We start from the raw sequence: 21,992 nt of genomic DNA, 5'->3' as shown, positions 1-21,992 counted from the left end.
GTGCTAGTGGATCGCAGTTGTGTGTGTGAGGGGGAGGGGGGTTGGGATTGTGAATCCCTGGTGCTAGTGTCCTGTGGTGCAGATCCCACTGGGGGTGTGAATCCTGCCACTAGTGCCCTGGGTGGGGCTGGAGGTTGAATTCTGGCACTTGTGCCCCGGGTCATGGATCCTGGGCCCTGGGGGTGGCTGGGACTGTGTAGTGCCCCAGATCCCACTGGGGGTAGCTGACTGACTCTTCTACCCAGTGGAACCCGTGGCCCCTGGACCAGGCTGGGTGACTGCGTGTCCTGGCAACCAGGCCCTGGCAATGCAACGTCAGCGCTGTGGGGGCCAAGGAAAACAGGAGCCACTTGCTCCAGCCCGGGATTTTCCACCTCCCAGGGCTGCCTGCCCAGCCTGACTACAAACCAGCCAGCTCCAGATACTGGCTGCAGAGCCCCCCTGCCAGGACCCTGCCCCCAGCCCCACCAGATTCTGGCTGCAGAGACCCTCCACACAGACCCTGCCCCCCAACCAGTGCTAGGGGTAAGCAGCTGAAGCAATTCCTTAGGGCCCTCAGCAGCTCAAGGGCCCCCCCATTCGGTTTTTATTATAAGAACTTGCCTGTTTTAGTACTGGGGGGAGGGGAATATTCCTGCCTAGGGCTCCTAGTGGGCTAGCAATGCCACGGCCCCCAGCCCTTGGCTCCTCCAATCCAGAGGTGGATGGGACATTACTATCCGTGCCCAGGTGATCCAGTGCATCCCATATGTGGGGGGCTCCCTCCCATTCAGTGTCACCCCTCACCCTGTTAAGAGGGCTGGGGGGCAGGGTTCCTGGATTCTATCCCGGGCTCAGGGAGGGGAGTAGGGTCTAGTGGTTAGAGCAGGAGGCTGGGCGCCTGGACTCCTGGGTTAATTTTCCAGCGTGGGGAGGAGAGTGGTCTGTGTCTAGTAGTTACTGTGTGTGTGGTGGCGGTGGGCTTGGGAGCCCGGAGCTTAAATTTAATCCCAGCCTCTAGGAGGGGAGTGGGGTCTAGTGGTTGGAGGTGGTGAGTGCTGGGAATCAATGCACCTGGGTTCTGTCCTCTAGTTCTGAGAGGGGAGTGGGGTCTGGTTTGTGTGTGAGTGGGTGGGGGTTGTGAGCTAGGACTCCTGGGTTCTAGCCTCTGCTCCGGGAAAGGAGTGGCTGTGGGGTCTCGTGGTAGAGGGTACAGGGAGCCAGGACTCCTGGGTCCCCTTCCGTTCCCCACCATGCCCTGTCTCTCTGGGTGCCCTTTCGCCTTTGGGGGCTCTCAGTTCCTGGGCTCTTCGTCCCACAACTCTCACCTCCGGGTTTGTCGCTGGAGTCGCTCGCGGCTCCGGGCAGCGAAGCGTTAACCCCCCTGCCTGCCCCTAGCCGGGCGAATCCGGAGTCACACCGGGATCGGGCCCGGGCTGCGAAGGGGAAATGACACGGCGCGCCGCTTCCTGGGGTGGGGGAGCAGCGGCCCCAGCGCTCGCTGCCTCCCTGGCGCTCACACGGCGAGTCGGGGCGCCAGGGGCGCATGGCCCGCGGCGCTATGGACCGGTGCTCGAACCACAGCCCCGCGGGTAAGTGCGGGGGGCCTGGCCAAAGGGCTGGGGCCCGGGGCGGCCCGAGGTGCCAGCTCCCAGGCGCGGCTCCCCCGCGCTCCAGACCGCCCGGGGCCCGTGTTCCGCCCGGGGCCCGCTAGCGGGTCGGGGGCTGGAGGGGGCGCTGTGCGGGTGGGAGCCGGGGGCCTGGCGGGGCGGGGACGTGTTGGGGTACATGGGGAGGGTGTGGGGGTGCAATGTGTGCATGGGGTCGGGGTGGGGATGCAAGAGTTTGGGGACCATGAGAAGGGGGTGTGTTTGGGGGGTGTTATGGGGAGAGCATGGCCTGGGGAAGGGGGATGCAGGTGTTTGGGGGTCTATGGGGTGTATTGTGGGGGTGCAGGGGATATTGGTCAGCTGGAGGGTGCTCTGTGTTTGCAGAGGAGTGGGGGTGTTGGCTGCATGGAGGGTACTTGAGGGTGTGTGGAAAGATGTACTTTGTGTAGGGGGTCTGTGTGGAGGAGAATGCACTGCCTGGGAAGGAGGTGGGGGCTCAGTTATTGGGGGCACTGTGTGTGGAGGGGAGTGGGCTGGGTGGGGGAGGGTGTGTATAAGGAAGGTGCTAGGGTGTGCACAAGAAGGCAGGGGTTGTGTGTGTGTGGAGGGATGCATGTTGTGCTGGGGGGGGAGTGGGAAGCTTTTCCTTCTAGGACAGAGTTTGAAATTCCTGTTTTGGGGTCCCCTTCTCTCTGATGCCCCCCCAAATACTCCCAACCTGCCAAACCACCCTTCCCCATTGCACCTTTCTCTCCACAGTGACTCAGCCATAGCTTTATCCATTTCACAGATGGGGGAACTGAGGCTCAGAAAGATCCCTAGGGACACACACAGAGCTGGGAATAAATCCAAGAGTCTTGGTTCCTAGTGCCCCTCCAACCCACAATACCCCCCTGTCCCGAAGCTGGGGATAGAACCCAGGCAGCCTGGCTCCCGGTCCAGTCCCTTAACTGCAAAGCTGGCCTCCTTCCATCTCTGGACAGGCTGGCCTAGCGTCTGCAGTGGGGCTGTGTGCCCCCTCTCTGCAGGATTGTTGGCTCCCCATAGCACCCCTGGTACTGCCTGGAAACATCAGTGCTTCCTCTCCATCCTGAAGCCAGGAGGAAGCTACTGCTTCGGCCCAGATATTGCAACAGCCAGCGCCAAGGCAACCCAGCCCAGAGACATGGGGAAGGGGGGAAGACTGGAGAGCGGGGTGTCAGGTCACTGGTCAGAACTAGGGGGATCAGAGGAGGGAGTTCAGGTGGTGTCTGTCTGGGCTCCTCCCCCAACTCTGCTGCTTTACAGGGCTCCCCTGCCATTGGACCACCAGGCTGGTGGGGCTCCTGGCCTGGGGCTGGCCTTGCCCCACACTCCAAGTCCAAAGGTTGGGTAGCATCATGCACTGGGTCCAAAGGTCCCATCAGTCCTGGCGACCTGCCCCACCTCACACTGGCAGCTGCTCCCTCAACCCCACCCCTCTCCCCCTCCTTATGTGCAGAGGGCCAGGGACTTGGGTCCTGAAAGGGGGGGGGGCTCTCTCTAGCCTGGGTCTGCCCATCAGGGGCACAGAAACTAACAGGTCCCTTTGTCCCCTCCCCCCCTCCAGCTCTAGCCAGTCCCTGCTGGGGTTCATGTTGTAGCACAGATCCCATAGGCACATGGGGGGGGGGACCAGAAGACCTTCCCCCCCCCCTCCCCTCGGCCCATGTCCCAGTGGTGGTGGAACTAGGTGGGCTGCAGGTGCTTGAAGTAGTAATAATAAACACCAAAGACCTGGTTTCCATGATTTGCACTGTCAGCACCCCCACTATAAAAATTGTTCCAGCACCCTTGGGCAGTCCCCGTGTCCAGGGAACAGAACCCCTAGGAGGTGCGACCCCAGTGGGGCAGGACCAGGGCTGAGGGCTGGGTTCAGGGGCTTTGTTGGCCGGGGTGTTGGATGTTGGATTCACAAACTCAGGCTCTCCCCCCGGCCCCCCCAATCCCATCTCCCCAGATCCAGCTTGTCCTACTGATGGCACCAGATCCAAGCCCATGTAGACAAATGTGCGGTGGTGGAGGGAAGCCAGGAAATGGGAAAGCACCCAGCTCAGCCCCACACTCCTCCAGGCCTGCCCCCACCAGCTCCAGGCCTATTCCCGAGGCCTGCCCCTGGACCCATCTCCCAAGCTGACCCCTTCTTCTTCTTTGGGTCTATTCCCCCAGGCTGGGCCCCTACTCCCCATGGGCCTCTCTCCAGGGTTTGGGTGGCTGAGCGAGATCAGAGTGCTGGGAGACCCCCAGGGCAGCAGCCCCATTCTCCAGCACCCAGTCCTACATCTCCCCCCTGCAGCTGGCAAGGGAGCACCAGGCCCCAAAGGGTTAATGCCAAGCTGAGCACCTCACCCAAAAATGTCACCCAACGTGTTTCCCTGCAGGGAGGTGCCGCTTCCTATGAGGAACTGTGAGAAAAAGCAACTTTGTGGTGTAAGGCACAGGATGGGTCAAGGATGCCTGGGTTCTAGCCTCAGCTCTGAGGGGGCTGGAGGCTAGTAGTTAGAACAAGGGAGGCTGGGAGCCAGAGTTCTTGGGTTCTAGCCCAGCTCTGGAAGGGAAATGATGGGGTCCCGTGGTGCCCAGCCCAGCCAAGTGTGCCCAGCCCCTCCCTGTCTGGTGCTTGGCCTGCCCAACTCCTGGCTTTCCTGATCAGCATCTTGCCAGGCTTCCCCCCACACACACACACAGTTGCCCTCCCCTCTCTGGCTGGGGCTGGGCTGTCAGGCGGGCGCCTGGCGGGGAGTTGTAAATGCCATTGAGAAAGCAGCTTTGTGTTTGGCTGGGGCTGCAGCTCCCTAGGGACAAAGCAGGGCCTGTCCAGGGCTGGGGGTGTGGGGCAGTGGGGGTGGATGTCATCAGCCTATCATGCTGCAGTCTGCTCAGAGAGCTGCCCCAAGTGTGTGTGTGTGTGGGGGGGGTACCCTCTGGGGCAGGATCCCATTCCCTCTAGCCCTGCACAGGGCCCCCAGCCCTTTTCATCCTGGGCTTCCTGTTCCTCCTCAATCCTCCATGTGGGGACTCATCCGCTGGGGCTGGCCTGGGTAGAAGTAGGGCTCTGGTCCTCGCCCCATGCAGCATGCGGTGTCGGGGTGGGGAGTGGCCCCAGTGAGCAGGCGGTGTCCAGCCCCTTCTCCCTGGCGTCAGCTTCCCCGTCTCTCTCGGGATTGGGTGTTAAGGGTCTTCAGGGCTCCATTCCACGTGAGGAGGTTAGAGGAGGGGGGTTGGGAGCCAGGACTTCTGGGTTCTGTCCCTGCTCTGGGAGGGGAGTGGGGTCTAGTGATTAGAGCAGGGGCTTGTAAGTCAGGACTCCTGGGTTCTATCCCCAGCTCTGGGAATTGCATGGGGTCTAGCGAGTTAGAGCAGCAGGGGGCTGTGGGTCAGGACTCCTGGGTTCTGTCCCCACTCTGGGAGGGGCATTGGGTCTAGTGATTAGAGCAGGGAACCTGGTTTGGGGGGCAGGAACCTGCCCAAGTGGCTGGAGCTAACGATTCTGATGCTGCCCCTGCTAGATGAGACCATCTCAGCCCTGCGCCCCGACCGGTTGGCCAGTCTGGAGCTCCGGCTGCAGAGCCAGGAGGAGGAGCTGACGCTGGTGAAATCGGCACTGGCTGATGCACTGCGGAGACTCAGCCTCTACGACCAGCAGATCCCACTCCTCACGCAGCAGCTACTGTCAGGTGGGACACACAGGAACTGGGATAGGAGTCTAGCAGGAGGCGCTGCAGGGAGCAGGGCAGGAGCGCTGGCTGTGGGCAGAGCTCTGGGTTATTCCAGCCCCAGGCTCTCCCAGAAGAGGGCGCTGTAGGGCCCAGGGCAGGAGCAGTCAGGGCACTGTGGAGGGCAGCGTTAGTGCCATCTGGGGAGTTGGAGTTTCCCTTGGGGCTGATATTTCTCTGTCATTTCCCTGCAGCGAATGATGCTGTCCCGGACACCCGGCTGTTCCTGGATCCTTCGCTGGGCCATGGGACATCCTGGATCCCACTGACCGCCAGCTGCAGGTATCACCCAGGCTGTGCCCCCACCCTGGCGCAGGGACCCTAGGGACTTCTGGACCAGGGACAGGGAGGGGGCCGGGGCCAGAGCCAGGGCCATGAGGCAGGCATGACCCTGAGGTTCAGGATCAGTACTGAGGGGGGAGGGAGTGCCAGGTTCTGGGGAGGGGACCCCAGGGCAAGCCCCCCCCGATGGGAGTGAAGAGGGAATGCAGGGCAATGGGGGTGTTTTTGGGGAGACAGTAGGCAGAGGCCATGGGGTCAGGTCTGGGGAACTGGAGGGTAAGAGGTTTTGGGGAGGGCAGTGTGGTCAGGTTGAGGGGGGTGAGGTGGGCACTTGAGGGGCCTCCCACCCCATGGGGCGTTCTCTCAGCCCATGCTGTGGTGCTTTGGTTCACAGCCCAGTGCTCGCATCGGGAGTCGTGTGCCATGAGGAGTTGGGTGCAGGGCGCCCACCGGGAGCCCCCATCAGCACCGGGACCCAGACTGATGAGTCGGCCTTGTTGGGCGTGAAGTGGGGCTGGAGCTCTCCAGGGATCGGGCTTGAGTCAGAAGAGCCAAATGCCCTGGGGATGCCTCACAGTCCACTAGGCCTGCCCCAGCCAGCCTCAGCCCCTGACATACTGGGAACAGGGCCCCCCCAGGACTCCTCCGAGCCTCCCCATGACTGTGAAGCAGCCGCCCCACTCCAGGGCAGTGCAAATGGCAGCCAGCCCCCTGAGAGTCAGCTCCACAGGGAGGAGATGCTATCCCCGGAGCCCCCATCCGAGGGGAGCAGCAGCAGCAGCGCCGCAGCCTCCCCGGTGCCAGCGGTCCATGCCCTGAAAGGCACCAGGAAAGAGCTGTGAGTGGGGCACGGAGGGGGCACCCGGACACCTGGGCTCGAGTGTCAGCTCTCGGAGGGGAGTGGGATCTAGTGGTTAGAACAGATGTGTGGGAGCCAGGGCTCTGAATGGGGATTGGGCTCGAGTAGGTGAGTGTGTGTTTACAGGGGCCAGAAGGTGGGGGGGGGAAGGAAGCTGTCTGGGAACCAGGATTCCTGGGCTCTGTTTCCAGTTGATGTGTCCAGCCGCATCCCCCAGTGCAGCCTGAACTGTGGGGCTGGTAAAATCAGATTCTGTCTGTGTCTTAGGCCCCCCACACGGGGGAGCTGGGGTGGGGAGATCCTCATTGGGAATCGCTGAACGAAGGGCCCCATTCTCCCCTTTGCCGGAGATGGGGCGTGGGTGGATTGATGTGGGAAAAGGGAGTTCATGTGCGGGTGCCCTGGCCTTGGGGAGCTGGGGGATGGCTCATGCTGACCCCCACCCAGTGCATGTAGTTAACCTGACTGCTCCCTCTCCCACCAGCCTGCGCAGGAACAGCTCCTCCGACAAGCCCGACAAGGCCAAGGCCCGGCAGCGCCTTAGCAAGAAGGCAGCATCCTCCGCCAACCTGCTCACACGCTCCAGCAGCCTGGAGAAGTAGGGACACTCCAACACCCCCCCGAACCAGTGCCCCTTGCTGGGAACAGCCCCCGACTCCCTGCGGCGATCCCTGCTGGGAACAGCCCGCACCACGCACATCCTGCCCCCCGCAGCGATCCCTGCTGGGAACGGCCCCCACCACGCACACCCAGCCCCCTGCAGCGATCCCTGCTGGGAACGGCCCCCACCACGCACATCCTGCCCCCCGCAGCGATCCCTGCTGGGAACAGCCCGCACCACGCACATCCTGCCCCCCGCAGCGATCCCTGCTGGGAACGGCCCCCACCACGCACACCCTGCCCCCCGCAGCGATCCCTGCTGGGAACGGCCCCCACCACGCACACCCGGCCCCCTGCAGCGATCCCTGCTGGGAACGGCCCCCACCACGCACATCCTGCCTCCCGCAGCGATCCCTGCTGGGAACGGCCCCCACCACGCACATCCTGCCCCCCGCAGCGATCCCTGCTGGGAACGGCCCCCACCACGCACATCCTGCCCCCCGCAGCGATCCCTGCTGGGAACGGCCCGCACCACGCACACCCGGCCCCCCGCAGCGATCCCTGCTGGGAACGGCCCGCACCACGCACACCCGGCCCCCTGCAGCGATCCCTGCTGGGAACGGCCCCCACCACGCACATCCTGCCCCCCGCAGCGATCCCTGCTGGGAACGGCCCCCACCATGCACACCCGGCCCCCTGCAGCGATCCCTGCTGGGAACGGCCCTCACCACGCACATCCTGCCGCCCCGCAGCGATCCCTGCTGGGAACAGCCCCCACCACGCACACCCGGCCCCCCGCAGCGATCCCTGCTGGGAACAGCCCGCACCACGCACACCCGGCCCCCTGCGGCGATCCCTGCTGGGAACAGCCCCCACCACGCACACCCTGCCCCCCGCAGCGATCCCTGCTGGGAACGGCCCCCACCACGCACATCCGGCCCCCTGCAGCGATCCCTGCTGGGAACAGCCCGCACCACGCACACCCGGCCCCCTGCCGCGATCCCTGCTGGGAACGGCCCCCACCACGCACACCCGGCCCCCTGCAGCGATCCCTGCTGGGAACGGCCCCCACCACGCACACCCGGCCCCCTGCAGCGATCCCTGCTGGGAACAGCCTGCACCACGCACACCCGGCCCCCTGCAGCGATCCCTGCTGGGAACGGCCCCCACCACGCACACCCGGCCCCCCGCAGCGATCCCTGCTGGGAACGGCCCCCACCACGCACATCCTGCCCCCCGCAGCGATCCCTGCTGGGAACGGCCCCCACCACGCACACCCGGCCCCCCGCAGCGATCCCTGCTGGGAACGGCCCCCACCACGCACACCCGGCCCCCCGCAGCGATCCCTGCTGGGAACGGCCCCCACCACGCACACCCGGCCCCCCGCAGCGATCCCTGCTGGGAACGGCCCCCACCACGCACACCCTGCCCCCCGCAGCGATCCCTGCTGGGAACGGCCCCCACCACGCACACCCTGCCCCCCGCAGCGATCCCTGCTGGGAACGGCCCCCACCACGCACACCCTGCCCCCCGCAGCGATCCCTGCTGGGAACGGCCCCCACCACGCACACCCTGCCGCCCCGCAGCGATCCCTGCTGGGAACGGCCCCCACCACGCACACCCTGCCGCCCCGCAGCGATCCCTGCTGGGAACGGCCCCCACCACGCACACCCTGCCGCCCCGCAGCGATCCCTGCTGGGAACGGCCCCCACCACGCACACCCTGCCGCCCCGCAGCGATCCCTGCTGGGAACGGCCCCCACCACGCACACCCTGCCGCCCCGCAGCGATCCCTGCTGGGAACGGCCCCCACCACGCACACCCTGCCGCCCCGCAGCGATCCCTGCTGGGAACGGCCCCCACCACGCACACCCTGCCCCCTGCAGCGATCCCTGCTGGGAACGGCCCGCACCACGCACACCCGGCCCCCTGCAGCGATCCCTGCTGGGAACGGCCCCCACCACGCACACCCTGCCGCCCCGCAGCGATCCCTGCTGGGAACGGCCCCCACCACGCACACCCTGCCGCCCCGCAGCGATCCCTGCTGGGAACGGCCCCCACCACGCACACCCTGCCGCCCCGCAGCGATCCCTGCTGGGAACGGCCCCCACCACGCACACCCTGCCGCCCCGCAGCGATCCCTGCTGGGAACGGCCCCCACCACGCACATCCGGCCCCCTGCAGCGATCCCTGCTGGGAACAGCCCGCACCACGCACACCCGGCCCCCTGCCGCGATCCCTGCTGGGAACGGCCCCCACCACGCACACCCGGCCCCCTGCAGCGATCCCTGCTGGGAACGGCCCCCACCACGCACACCCGGCCCCCTGCAGCGATCCCTGCTGGGAACAGCCTGCACCACGCACACCCGGCCCCCTGCAGCGATCCCTGCTGGGAACGGCCCCCACCACGCACACCCGGCCCCCCGCAGCGATCCCTGCTGGGAACGGCCCCCACCACGCACATCCTGCCCCCCGCAGCGATCCCTGCTGGGAACGGCCCCCACCACGCACACCCGGCCCCCCGCAGCGATCCCTGCTGGGAACGGCCCCCACCACGCACACCCGGCCCCCCGCAGCGATCCCTGCTGGGAACGGCCCCCACCACGCACACCCGGCCCCCCGCAGCGATCCCTGCTGGGAACGGCCCCCACCACGCACACCCGGCCCCCCGCAGCGATCCCTGCTGGGAACGGCCCCCACCACGCACACCCTGCCCCCCGCAGCGATCCCTGCTGGGAACGGCCCCCACCACGCACACCCTGCCCCCCGCAGCGATCCCTGCTGGGAACGGCCCCCACCACGCACACCCTGCCCCCCGCAGCGATCCCTGCTGGGAACGGCCCCCACCACGCACACCCTGCCGCCCCGCAGCGATCCCTGCTGGGAACGGCCCCCACCACGCACACCCTGCCGCCCCGCAGCGATCCCTGCTGGGAACGGCCCCCACCACGCACACCCTGCCGCCCCGCAGCGATCCCTGCTGGGAACGGCCCCCACCACGCACACCCTGCCGCCCCGCAGCGATCCCTGCTGGGAACGGCCCCCACCACGCACACCCTGCCGCCCCGCAGCGATCCCTGCTGGGAACGGCCCCCACCACGCACACCCTGCCGCCCCGCAGCGATCCCTGCTGGGAACGGCCCCCACCACGCACACCCTGCCCCCTGCAGCGATCCCTGCTGGGAACGGCCCGCACCACGCACACCCGGCCCCCTGCAGCGATCCCTGCTGGGAACGGCCCCCACCACGCACACCCTGCCGCCCCGCAGCGATCCCTGCTGGGAACGGCCCCCACCACGCACACCCTGCCGCCCCGCAGCGATCCCTGCTGGGAACGGCCCCCACCACGCACACCCTGCCGCCCCGCAGCGATCCCTGCTGGGAACGGCCCCCACCACGCACACCCTGCCGCCCCGCAGCGATCCCTGCTGGGAACGGCCCCCACCACGCACACCCTGCCGCCCCGCAGCGATCCCTGCTGGGAACGGCCCCCACCACGCACACCCTGCCGCCCCGCAGCGATCCCTGCTGGGAACGGCCCCCACCACGCACACCCTGCCGCCCCGCAGCGATCCCTGCTGGGAACGGCCCCCACCACGCACACCCTGCCGCCCCGCAGCGATCCCTGCTGGGAACGGCCCCCACCACGCACACCCTGCCCCCCGCTACGATGCCTTCTGGAACACGCCCCCCCCACCCCCCCACACACTCTGCTGCATAGAGCTCCCCCTGCTCCACTCCCCACAGTTAGAGCCAGAGCCCACTCCCTACAGCCCCCCCCGCTGATGCTCTGCTTTTCCCTTCTAGCCGGATGAAGGACCCTAACCTGAGCCCAGGTGAGCTGTGGGGAAGCTGAGTGGTGATCAGTGCCCGGGGGGTGTCATTCCACTGGTGCCAGTGCCCTGGGCACTGTGGGGAGGGCAAGTGTGGAGGGAATTCAGCCCCTTGCCCTGGTCCTTTGTCCTGCCACACATGGCCCCAAATCTCTTGACGCTCCCTGTTTCCTTGCAGGGCCCTTGGGGTCTCGGCGTGGAACCTACAACCTTGGTGAGGCTGCTGGGGCAGGCATTGGAGGCTGCCCTGGGTGGCTGGAGCCACAGGGGAATGGGACTCAAAGCATGTTTTTGATGGGGCTTGTGAGATGATGTACCCGGGGGCTGGGTGCCTGTGGGGGGGAGGGGGCAGCCCAGGGGATGGTGTTGTAGGAGCTCGGGTGTGTGGGACTGGTGCACGGGATGGAGTGTGGGGGGGTTGGGTGTAGCCTGGGGGGTGGGACGGCCTGGGAGTGTGGCGCTTTTGGGGGATGGGGTGGGTGGAGGTGGCAGGGGGCTGGATGTGGTGGGCATGGGCAGGCTGCATGGGATGAGCCTGGGGGGTGGTGCTGGCTGTGACCTGTCTCCCTCCCACCCCCGCTATCCCCCAGAGGGCCTCTCGATCAAGATGTTCCTGCGGGGCCGGCCCATCACCATGTACATCCCATCGGGCATCTCCCACTACGAGGAGCTGCGTGCGGAGCTGCCTCCTGAGCACCTGCAGCTCGACTGGGTGTATCCTTCAGCCGGGCAAAGCCCCCCTCCCACAGCCCGCACCTGCCCTGCCCCAGGCAGCACAGCTCCCCCTAGAGCACGATGTCCCCTGCTCCCTCCAGAGAGCGCTGTGCTGCCCCCCACCCCCAGGGTGCGCTGTGTCCCCCCTCCAAAGGGCGCTGTGCCCCTGGCCTCCCCGCCCCCACAGGGTGCACTGTGTCCCTCTGTTTCCCCAGCCCTGGGGCTGGCTGGCGGCCCCCTCGCTCCCCTCTGTGCTCCTTGACGGGCCCGCCCAGCTATGGGTACCGCGGCCGGGACAGCCGCTCCAATCTTTACGTCCTGGCCTCAGGGGAGCTGGTTTACTTCATCGCCTGCGTGGTGGTGCTGTACCACATCCAGGGCCGCAGCCAGCGCCATTACCTGCGCCACACTGACTGCGTGCGATGGTGAGCGCCCGGGGCAGCGTGCCAGGGGGCGGGTTGTGGACCGATGGCCAGGGCCTGGGGGGCGCTGACTGCGGGAGATGGGGAGTACGCTGGGGCACAGAGCGGCTGGGGAGCACCAACTATGTCGGAGGGAGCGTACATGGGGGCACGGACTGAAGTGGAGACCCAGGCGAGGGCACAGGGGTCGCCCACTGCGGCAAGGGCACGTGGGGGGGGGGGGTCCCAGGCTGGTCTCTCCACCCTGGCTGTGGCCCCTGAGTTTTTGAGCCGATAACCGCCTCCCCACATCTCTCCCCTGCAGCCTGGCTGTGCATCCCGACAGAGTGCGTGTGGCCACAGGGCAGACTGCTGGCGTGGACAAGGATGGCAAGGTACCCACCGAGGGGGGACGGATCCTGCAGGGCTGTCCCAGAGTAGGATTTAGGGGAGTCCCACTGAGCCAGCTTCCTGGAGAGCCGGGTGAGAAACCCTGACACGCCCTGGGCTCTGGCCCCGCAGGGTGGGGAGAGCAGGGGTCTCAGTGCAGGAGGCCAGACTTACCACAGGGTCCCTGTCCACGAGGCCCTGCCTCCTGGGACCTGCCCCCCAAGTCCCTGACACCCCCCACCTCCTGTGTCTGTCCTGACCCATCTCCTCTCTTGCAGCCCCTGCAGCCCTTCGTTCACATCTGGGACTCCTCCACGCTGCTCACCCTGCAGCAGATTGGCCTGGGGAGCTTTGAGCGAGGCGTTGGCTCCCTTGCCTTCTCCACTGCTGTGAGTCCAAGTGCTAGCCCTGCCCCCGCTCGGTTCCCTGCCTCACATCTCCCGTCACCCTGCCCTCCCTTTCTCCACCCCCAACTCAGATCCCTGCCCCACACTGTCCCATTGCCCCACCTCAGCTTGGATCCTTCCTTGCCCCCTTGGGCTCTTGGGGGGCAGGACTCCCTCAGGACAGCCTGACAGGAGGTGAACCCGGCTGGAGTGCCCCCAATTCCCCCTCCCCTCCCAGTCCTTGTCAGCCCTGGCTGTGCTGGGGGCCTGGGCTGTGCAGTTGTGGTGGGGAGGGGGAATTGGGGGGGGGGGAATTTGGAGGGGGTGGGGAGGGAATTTGTGTCCCCTATCCAGACCCCCCACATCCCTTTGCATGTTCCCTACGCCCCTGTGTCCGCATATTCCATTCTTGAGGAGCCCCCATTGGCAACTGTCCTTCCCGGCTGCCATCTGCAGGACCAGGGGGCCTATCTGTGCGTGGTGGACGACTCCAACGAACACATGCTGTCAGTATGGGACTGTGCCCGTGGCACCAAGCAGGCCGAGATCAAGGTGAGCCAGGGGGCAGACCCAAGGCTGCATAGCATTGCAGGGGTGGGGGGACCACAAGGAACAGAACCCAGGAGTCCTGATTCCAAGCCCCCATCCCTGCTCTCAGCCACTAGCTCCTACTCCCCTCCCAGAGCTGGGAAGAGAAACCAGGCGTCCGGGCTGCAGCCCCCGCTCTCCTTCACTGGGTGACGCTGCAGTGCTGCTCCTGCTTTTTGGGTGCTGTCTCCATGGCAACCTGTACATATTTGGGGAGCTGAGGTCATTGTGCTTCCCCCCCACCACCACGCAGGGACCCTGGGCTGGGCCAAGGGTCTGAGTCTGGGCTGTGCATAGATCTCCCTTCCCTGGGGATGGAGCTGGCCGCAGAAGGAGGACTCCCCTGGGGTAGAGGTGCCACCCAAAACTCAGCAAGGGACCCCCCCAGCCCATGGGCGTCCCCCTGCCCCTGGTGCCATCCACTGGCGGGAGAGGAGCAATGAGGGGTCTCCCCATCCCCACCCTTGGTGACCCCACACAGAATCCTGCTGGGCACCCACAATCCCCACATGTCCCTGTCCCTCCAGTTGCCCCCTGTCCTGTCATGCCTCTTCTCTCCCCTCTCCAGAGCACCAACGAGTCCGTGTTCACGGTGGAGTTCAACCCCCAGGACAGTAGCAACTTCATCACCAGTGGGAAATCCCACGTCTACTTCTGGACCTGGAGTGGCAGCACCCTGAGCAAGAAGCAGGGCATCTTCGGGGTGAGGGGCTGGGGGCTGGCTGGAGGGGGCAGTTCTCAGCCGGGTCAGGGGCCTGTGCTGAACCTGGCTGGGGAAGGACTCTGGGCTCAGCCTGTGAGGGGTTGAGCCTGGCTGCCCCGAGAGCACCCCCCTCAATTCACTTCTCTCCCCCCCCCATTTCTAGAAGTACAAGAAGCCCAAGTTCATCCAGTGCTTTCTGTTTGATGCCAATGGGGATGTGCTGACGGGGGACTCAGAGGGGAATATCCTGACCTGGGCGCGCACGGCCGCCGACATCCGCACACTGGGCAAGGGCGCCAAAGGTATTGGGGAGATGGGGGGGGGGGGCTGCAGCTGCACAGACCCCTGGACTGGAGGGACACCTGCACAGACCCCTGGGCTGGAGAGCAGGGACCCCTGGACTGGGGGGAGGCCTGCACAGACCCCTGGGCTTGGGGGCAGGGATCCCTGGGCTGGGGGGAGGCCTGCACAGACCCCTGGGCTTGGGGGCAGGGACCCCTGGGCTTGGGGGCAGGGATCCCTGGGCTGGGGGGAGGCCTGCACAGACCCCTGGGCTTGGGGGCAGGGATCCCTGGGCTGGGGGGAGGCCTGCACAGACCCCTGGGCTTGGGGGCAGGGATCCCTGGGCTGCGGGGAGGCCTGCACAGACCCCTGGGCTTGGGGGCAGGGATCCCTGGGCTTGGGGGCAGGGATCCCTGGGCTTGGGGGAGGCCTGCACAGACCCCTGGGCTTGGAGGCTGGGACCCCTGGGCTGGGGGGAGGCCTGCACAGACCCCTGGGCTGGGGGGGTGAGAGTGGAGGGGACCTGGAGTGGAGGGATGCAGGGATCCCCCTGGGCTGGGAGGGGTCGGGGGGAGAGGGCCCAGCAATGACCCCACCACCCCATTGCAGAGACCTACCAGATCGGGCATCAGACCCGGGCACACGAAGGGAGCATCTTCTCGCTCTGCTTGCGGCGCGACGGCTCAGTGCTGAGTGGGGGTGGGAAGGACCGGCGCCTTGTGCACTGGAGCCCCAGCCTTGCCCTGCTTCAGGAGGTGGAGGTGAGGGGGGAGTCCGATGGGCTCAGATCCAAAGCGGGAACAGGGCAGTGGTCCTTGGGGTGGCATCTGCATGGGACTGGGGTGAGGGTGAGCATGGGGGATCCACAGGGGATTGTAGGAGGCAGAATCTGGGGGATCATGGGGTCAGAATCTGCTAGTGTTGGAGGGGGGATGGGCAGGGGGATCTGTGGGGCGGGTTGGGGTGTATGCAGGCGTTGGGCAAGGGGATCTGCGTTTGGACATGGAGATGGATGGGGATTTGCCTGCAGGATCTGTTGGCAGAGCAGCAGGGGAGGAGTTTGGGGGTCGGAGAGGGGTCTGTAGTGGTGGGGGGGTGGGTGTCACGAAGTCACCGGGCAATGCTCTGGAACTATTTCATATGAAGCCATCCAGGACTCTGGGGAAGCCTCCTTTCTCTGAGCAGACTGTCTCCAGGGCAAGAAGCTTACACAACTTCCACCTTCCTGGGTCTGACCTTAGAGCATTTAGCTTCCCCTTCCATACCATGCGCTTCCCGCAGCAATTCTGCACAGGTGGGGCTCCTGAGGAAGCCAGAGGGCCCTGCACCCCAACTCCACTGTCAGATGGGACTCTCAGCCAGCCAGTAAAACGGAAGGTTTATTAGTTGACAGGAACACAGAATTTGTTAGCAGAGAAATCAGTGACTTTCAGACAAGTCCAACTTGGGAAGTCTTGGACCAGAAGCCCTAGACTCCCCCCCTTCCAGTTCCCCCAAGCAGACTGCCAGCTTCCAGCAACCTGACCTCAGACACCCCCATTGGTGGTCCTCCTCTTTGTCTCACTTCCTGGGCAGTCACCTGGTTGCATCCCCCTCCTGGGTTTCCGGTTATGAAGGGCACTGGTTATATGTGCAGGCAGCTGGAGCAGCCTCACCTGCCCCAGAGGTCTCAGCCAAAGTCACACACCCCTATTCCCACCACCGAGGTATTGGTGCAGCACACAGGGAAACTGAGGCACACACAGTATTCATGCAAAACAGTAAAACTCACATACAACATAACAAGGGAAAATCTCCACTTTCTGACAGTGGGCAGGAAGTGTTTGAGGGGTCAGTGAGGGGGCTGTAGTGGGTGCGGGTGGGGATCTGCAGGGGTGGGCAGGGGGTGTCTGGAGGGTTGGTGAGGGGGCTGCAGGAGCTGGGGATCTGTGGGGGGCATGGTTGGAAAACTATAGAAGTCATGGGTAGGAGCTCAGGATCTGCCGGAGGCGTGTCCGGGGTGCAGCAGGAGGCTGTGGGTGGGAGGAGGGGGGATCTGCTGGAGGGGAAGAGGTCTGTAGGAGTCATGGGTGGGGATCAGGATCTGCAGTGAGCATGTGGGGGGATCTGTGGCTCCTGCTGTCCCCACCCTGCTCAGTCAGCCCCTTGTGCCCCCCAGATCCCGGAGCAGTTTGGGGCTGTGCGCACCATTGTCGAGGGCCCCGGGGCTGAGCTGCTGGTTGGGACTACGCGCAACGCGCTGCTCAGGGGCAGTCTGGCTGCTGGCTTCACCCCCATTATCCAGGTGAGCGGGGAGCTGGGGAGCCTTGGGGCTACAGAGACTGAGGGGCTGTGGGAGGGCTTGGGAAAGGGAGGGGATATGGGGAGGAGTATGGGGGTGCAGCAGGGTGGGGGGTGCTTGGGAAAGCAGGGGGCCCTCTGGAGTGGCAAGGGGGACAGATGGGTTGGGGACTGGGGAGCAGTGGGGGGGAGGGAGAGATGGGATTGAGGTCATGGACAGCAGCGTACAACAGGGTGAGCTAGGTCCCCACCTGTCCCCCTCAGGCTTTCCTTGGTTTCAGGGTCACACGGACGAGCTGTGGGGCTTGGCCACCCACCCCTCACGGAGCCTCTTCCTCACCTGCGGGCATGACAGGCAGGTCTGCATGTGGGACAGCGGGGAGCACACGGCGGCCTGGAGCCTCACCCTGGAGGTACCGCCCTGGGGGGAATGGGGGGGGGTTCACGGCAGCCTGGAGCCTCACCCTGAAGGTACCATCCTGAGGGGGATGGGGAATGCAGTGGGCTGGATCCTCCCCTTGGAGGTACCGCCCCAGGGGGGATGGGGAACGCAGTGGGCTGGAGCCTCCCCCTGGAGTTACCACCCTGGTGGGGATGGGGGATGCAATGGGCTGGAGCCTCACCTTGGAGGTACTGCCTGAGGAGGTGGGGTGGGGTGGGTAGGAGGAGGGTCAAGGTCCTTACAGGGTGTCTCTCCCCCGCAGGAGACCGGGCTCTGCGCTGATTTCCACCCCAGTGGCCGGGTGGTGGCTGTAGGACTCAACACTGGACGGTAACTCTCTCTCCACCCCCCCCCATTGCCCCCATTCTGGCCCCTCAGGGGGTGCTGGGGAAGCCCTTCCCACCCCACTGGAGTCACACCCAAAGGGGTTGAGGGGCTACTGGTGGCCTTGCAAGCAGGACCCTGAGATTTGGGGCTGTGACCCCACTCCCTGAATCTGGCCCCCTGGGGTTAAGGGTTTGCCCCCAGGGTCGGAAACCCCCCCTCTGTTGCCCCTTCTCCCCGGGGCGGGGTTCTCTCTCTGTGTCTGCACATCCGGTGCCACGGGAGCTCTGACCCCCTCCTGTGCCCCCCCAGGTGGCTGGTGCTGGACACAGAGACACGGCAGGTGCTGTCAGGGGGCTCAGACGGGAACGAGCAGCTCTCAGTGGTGCGCTATTCACCAGGTCAGACCCCCCTCCCTTCCCCTGCAGGCCCCATTCCCACCAGGTTTCTCCCCCACTACAGCTCTGGCTCCCTCCGTCCCTCACCGCTCCATGGCCCCATTCCCACCCCATCTTCCCCACGTTGTAGAGACAGCAAGTTCTTCCCATTCTCCCCATCCCCCATGGCTCTGTTTCCACCACCTCCTCTGCCCCCCTTTTGCAGCTGCCCCCCACGTGGCCCCTTCCCACCTCTCTTTTCTCCCCCTTGCAGACGGTGAGTTCCTGGCCATCGGCTCCCACGACAACTTCATCTACATCTACAGCGTGGGGGAGGGGGAACGCAAGTACAGCCGTTTCGGCCGCTGCACGGTGAGGGGGGGCCAAGGAGAGAGGGCTGCCAGGAGGAGGCTGGGGAGGATGGGGCTACTGGGATGGTGGAGGAGGTCACTGGACCAAAGGTGGAGGAGGGAAGGGGAGAGGGTCTCTGGGAGATGAGGGGCGGGTCCTGGGAGCAAGGGGGGTGTATAATTTCAGGCCCCTGGATTGTGCCCCCTTGAGAGATGCCTGAGGCAGGGCTGGGGGGATCCTTGAGTAACTGGCTTTGATGCCCCTGTTCTTCCCCCTCCGCCCAGGGACACTCCAGTTTCATCACCCACCTGGACTGGTCCAAGGACAGCAAGTTCATCATGTCCAACTCGGGAGACTACGAGATCCTCTACTGTGAGTGCCGGGAATGGGGGTGCTCAGGAGCCCGTCACCCTGGTGCCTGGGTGTGAGTCGCCCTCGTTGTGCATGGGCCTGTCCATAAGCTTCCGTCATGGGTGGAGGTGGCTCTGGTGACCTGGGACAAGTGTGTGTGTCGTTCCTTGAGTACCTGTGGCTGGGAGCCGTGCCCTCATGTGGCAGTGCCTGTTTCTGCAGTGGGACCCTAACCCCGCGTGTCTCTCCCCGGTTTGCAGGGGATGTGGCTGGCGGCTGCAAGCTGTTGAGGAATCGCTTTGAGAGCCGCGACCGGGAGTGGGCGTCGTACACCTGCGTGCTGGGCTTCCACGTTTTTGGTGAGGGTTGGGGCCCATGGGATGTGGGGGGAGAGGGCGAGCGTCGGGGTACGAAGGGTCCCTGGGAGAAGGGAGAGAGAAGAGTGTAGCTGGGGGGAAAGTGGTCCCAGGGGCTCTGAGAGCCATGGTCAGGAAGGAGCACTAGCATGTCATAGAATCAATCATAGAATATCAGGGTTGGAAGGGACCTCAGGAGGTCATCTAGTCCAACCCCCTGCTCAAAGCAGGACCAATCCCCAACTAAATCATCCCAGCCAGGGCTTTGTCAAGCCTGACCTTAAAAACTTCTAAGGAAGGAGATTCCACCACCTCCCTAGGTAACGCCTTCCAGTGTTTCACCACCCTCCTAGTGAAAAAGTTTTTCCTAATATCCAACCTAAATCTCCCCCACTGCAACTTGAGACCATTACTCCTTGTTCTGTCATCTGCTACCACTGAGAACAGTCTAGATCCATCCTCTTTGGAACCCCCTTTCAGGTAGTTGAAAGCAGTTATCAAATCCCGCCTCATTCTTCTCTTCTGCAGACTAAACATCCCCAGTTCCCTCAGCCTCTCCTCATAACTCATGTGTTCCAGTCCCCTAATCATTTTTGTTGCCCTTTGTTGGACTCTTTCCAATTTTTCCACATCCTTCTTGTAGTGTGGGGCCCAAAACTGGACCCAGTACTTCAGATGAGGCCTCACCAGTGTCGAATAGCGGGGAACGATCATGTTTCTCGATCTGCTGGCAATGCCCCTACTTATACATCCCAAAATGCCATTGGCCTTTTTGGCAACAAGGGCACACTGTTGACTCATATCCAGCTTCTCGTCCACTGTCACCCCTAGGTCCTTTTCTGCAGAACTGCTGCCAAGCCATTCGGTCCCTAGTCTGTAGCTGTGCATTGGATTCTTCCGTCCTAAGTGCAGGACTCTGCACTTGTCCTTGTTGAACCTCATCAGATTTCTTTTGGCCCAATCCTCCAATTTGTCTAGGTCCCTCTGTATCCTATCCCTACCCTCCAGCGTATCTACCTCTCCTCCCAGTTTAGTGTCATCTGCAGACTTGCTGAGGGTGCAATCCACACCATCCTCCAGATCATTTATGAAGATATTGAACAAAACCGGCCCGAGGACCAACCCTTGGGGCACTCCACTTGATACCGGCTGCCAACTAGACATGGAGCCATTGATCACTACCCGTTGAGCCCAACAATCTAGCCAGCTTTCTATCCACCTTATAGTCCATTCATCCAGCCCATACTTCTTTAACTTGCTGTCGTGTCTCTCCCATGCAGGTGTGTGGCCGGACGGCTCGGATGGCACAGACATCAACTCCCTGTGCCGCTCCCACAACGAGCGTGTAGTCGCTGTGGCAGATGACTTCTGCAAGGTGCATCTGTTCCAGTACCCCTGTGCCAGGGCCAAGGTGAGACTGGTAGGGATTGGGGGGTTAACCCTGTGCCAGGGCCAAGCTGAGACTGGCAGGGATGGGGGGTTAACCCCTGTGCCAGGACTGAAGTGAGACTGGCAGGGAAGGGGAGTTAAACCTGTGCCAGGGCCAAAATGAGACTGGTGGGGTGGGATTAACCCCTGACCCCAGGGCCGAGGTGAGAGGAGGCATGAAGGGTGTAGGGTGGAAGATTAACTAGGGATTTTGTCTGCCCCTTTTCCCATTGGCTGGGGACTGCCCTGATGGTTTGGGGTGTGGGGATGCCCAGGGGGTCTTGGGCAGGGAACTGGGGACTCTATGAGGGGACATCCCAGGGGATCAGGGAGTCTCTGTAGGATCTTGGGCAGGGGAATGGGGTATCTCTGGGGGTTCTGAGTGGGGTGGGGGGGGTCTCAACTGGGGTATCGGTGTGGTTCTGGGAGGTCCTGGGGGTAGTGGCAGAGCCCAAGGGCCTTGACCAGGGGGTTGGGGAACACTCTGGAGGTTCTGGGTGGGGTGGAAGACCATTGGCAGCGCCCACGCCTGACCCCACTCCCTTGTTCTCTCTTGCAGGCGCCCAGCCACGTGTATGGGGGCCACGGGAGCCACGTGACTAATGTGCGCTTCACGAATGATGACAGCCACCTGGTCTCACTGGGGGGCAAGGACACCAGCATCTTCCAGTGGCGGGTGCTGGGAGGCAGCCTCCCCCACAGCTGCTCGCTCTCCTCTGCCTCCCTCTCTTCCCAGGAGGCTGGGGGCTGCGCCTGAGCTGGAGACACTGCAGGGACCAAGCCTCATTGCCTGTGGGCCTGGACAGCCCTGGCACATGGATCCCAGCGAGCCAGGCCCAGCCAGAGGGTTCCCCCACCCCCTGGGACTAACGCGTGCTAATAATGCGACCTGCTTCATTAACACTGGGGGGCAGGCCTGGATTCTGCTCAGGGCCCAGCACAGGTCAGAGTGGTGGGGCAGGGCCGAGGGCCTGTTGGCAGCTCCCACCACCAGGGCCCAGGGGCTCAGCTGGGAGGGTGCTGGGATTGGGGCTCTTGCCTTGAAGTCCTCATTGCATGAGGGCTGGGGCCGGGGGGTGTCTGGCAGGGGAACTTATGGGGTTAGGGGAACCATGTGGGTGTTAATGGAGGCAGCCTATCTTTAGGGCTGGGGCTGTCCCTTATCTACCCTCACTCCGTTCCCAGAACATGTGTACGATGGGGCCTGTCCACCTGGGGACACTCTCTCCCTCCAGGGGCCTGAGGGCTGACCCCAATGCTGGGACCAAGCCTGGAGAAGCAGGACACTGCTCTCCCCGCTTCGTTTACATTCCCGGCTGCGCCAGAGCAGCAAGACGCTGAACACTGTGAGAGGCAGCAATAAAGCCTTGGCATCAGGGGCTGGGCTCCTGTCTCCTTCCTGTCAGGGTTGGGGAGTAGGCACACAGCAGTGGTACGGGGTGGGGGGCATAAGGCTGTGGGCAGGGGCCACAGCAGTGGGGTGGGGGAGAGGAAGGCATGCTAGGGGCAGCAGAGGGTGGGGCTAGCCTGCGTTAGGATGGTACAGTGCAGGGATCACTGTTAACACCGCCCTGAGGATGTGGGGGAGGGGGGAGCATGCTGAGGCTTTGGTTCCAGAGTCGGGGGAGAGGGAAATAAGGGATTTAGCTCCCCAGGTCTAGTGAGATACAGAGAGGACATCTCTGCCTCTCTGCTGGGGCTCTGTCGTTTCTACATGGCAGGA

The 21,992-nt window shown here is 64.3% G+C and overlaps 1 protein-coding gene across 1 annotated transcript; it reads left to right on the top strand.

The window, feature by feature from the left end:
- Positions 1 to 1,215: 1,215 nt before the first annotated feature.
- EML3 (EMAP like 3) lies at positions 1,216 to 21,648 on the top strand. The gene is made up of 24 exons (XM_075130475.1): positions 1,216 to 1,571; positions 5,117 to 5,284; positions 5,518 to 5,605; positions 6,000 to 6,443; positions 6,949 to 7,062; positions 10,871 to 10,899; positions 11,075 to 11,110; positions 11,487 to 11,610; positions 11,886 to 12,035; positions 12,337 to 12,406; positions 12,680 to 12,790; positions 13,244 to 13,339; positions 13,944 to 14,078; positions 14,242 to 14,380; positions 14,970 to 15,121; positions 16,519 to 16,644; positions 16,922 to 17,053; positions 17,345 to 17,412; positions 17,719 to 17,807; positions 18,058 to 18,155; positions 18,419 to 18,506; positions 18,746 to 18,844; positions 20,122 to 20,252; positions 20,829 to 21,648. The coding sequence occupies exons 1-24, from the start codon at positions 1,526 to 1,528 to the stop codon at positions 21,024 to 21,026; spliced, it is 2,931 nt and encodes a 976-aa protein (XP_074986576.1). The 5' UTR covers positions 1,216 to 1,525; the 3' UTR covers positions 21,027 to 21,648.
- Positions 21,649 to 21,992: the final 344 nt, after the last annotated feature.

The sequence above is a fragment of the Caretta caretta genome, chromosome 7, assembly GCF_965140235.1.
Source record: "Caretta caretta isolate rCarCar2 chromosome 7, rCarCar1.hap1, whole genome shotgun sequence".
Taxonomy (NCBI): Eukaryota; Metazoa; Chordata; order Testudines; family Cheloniidae; genus Caretta; species Caretta caretta.
The sequence above is the reverse complement of the archived record's forward strand: the minus strand, read 5'-3'. Positions and strand labels throughout refer to the sequence as shown.

Coding starts and splice junctions, on each gene's coding strand:
- EML3 (XM_075130475.1), top strand. CDS start 1,526: ATGGCCCGCGGCGCTATGGACCGGTGCTCGAACCACAGCCCCGCGG. Junction 14,381..14,969: donor ACTGGGCAAGGGCGCCAAAG/GTATTGGGGAGA, acceptor ACCCCATTGCAG/AGACCTACCAGATCGGGCAT. Junction 18,156..18,418: donor GCCGTTTCGGCCGCTGCACG/GTGAGGGGGGGC, acceptor CCCTCCGCCCAG/GGACACTCCAGTTTCATCAC.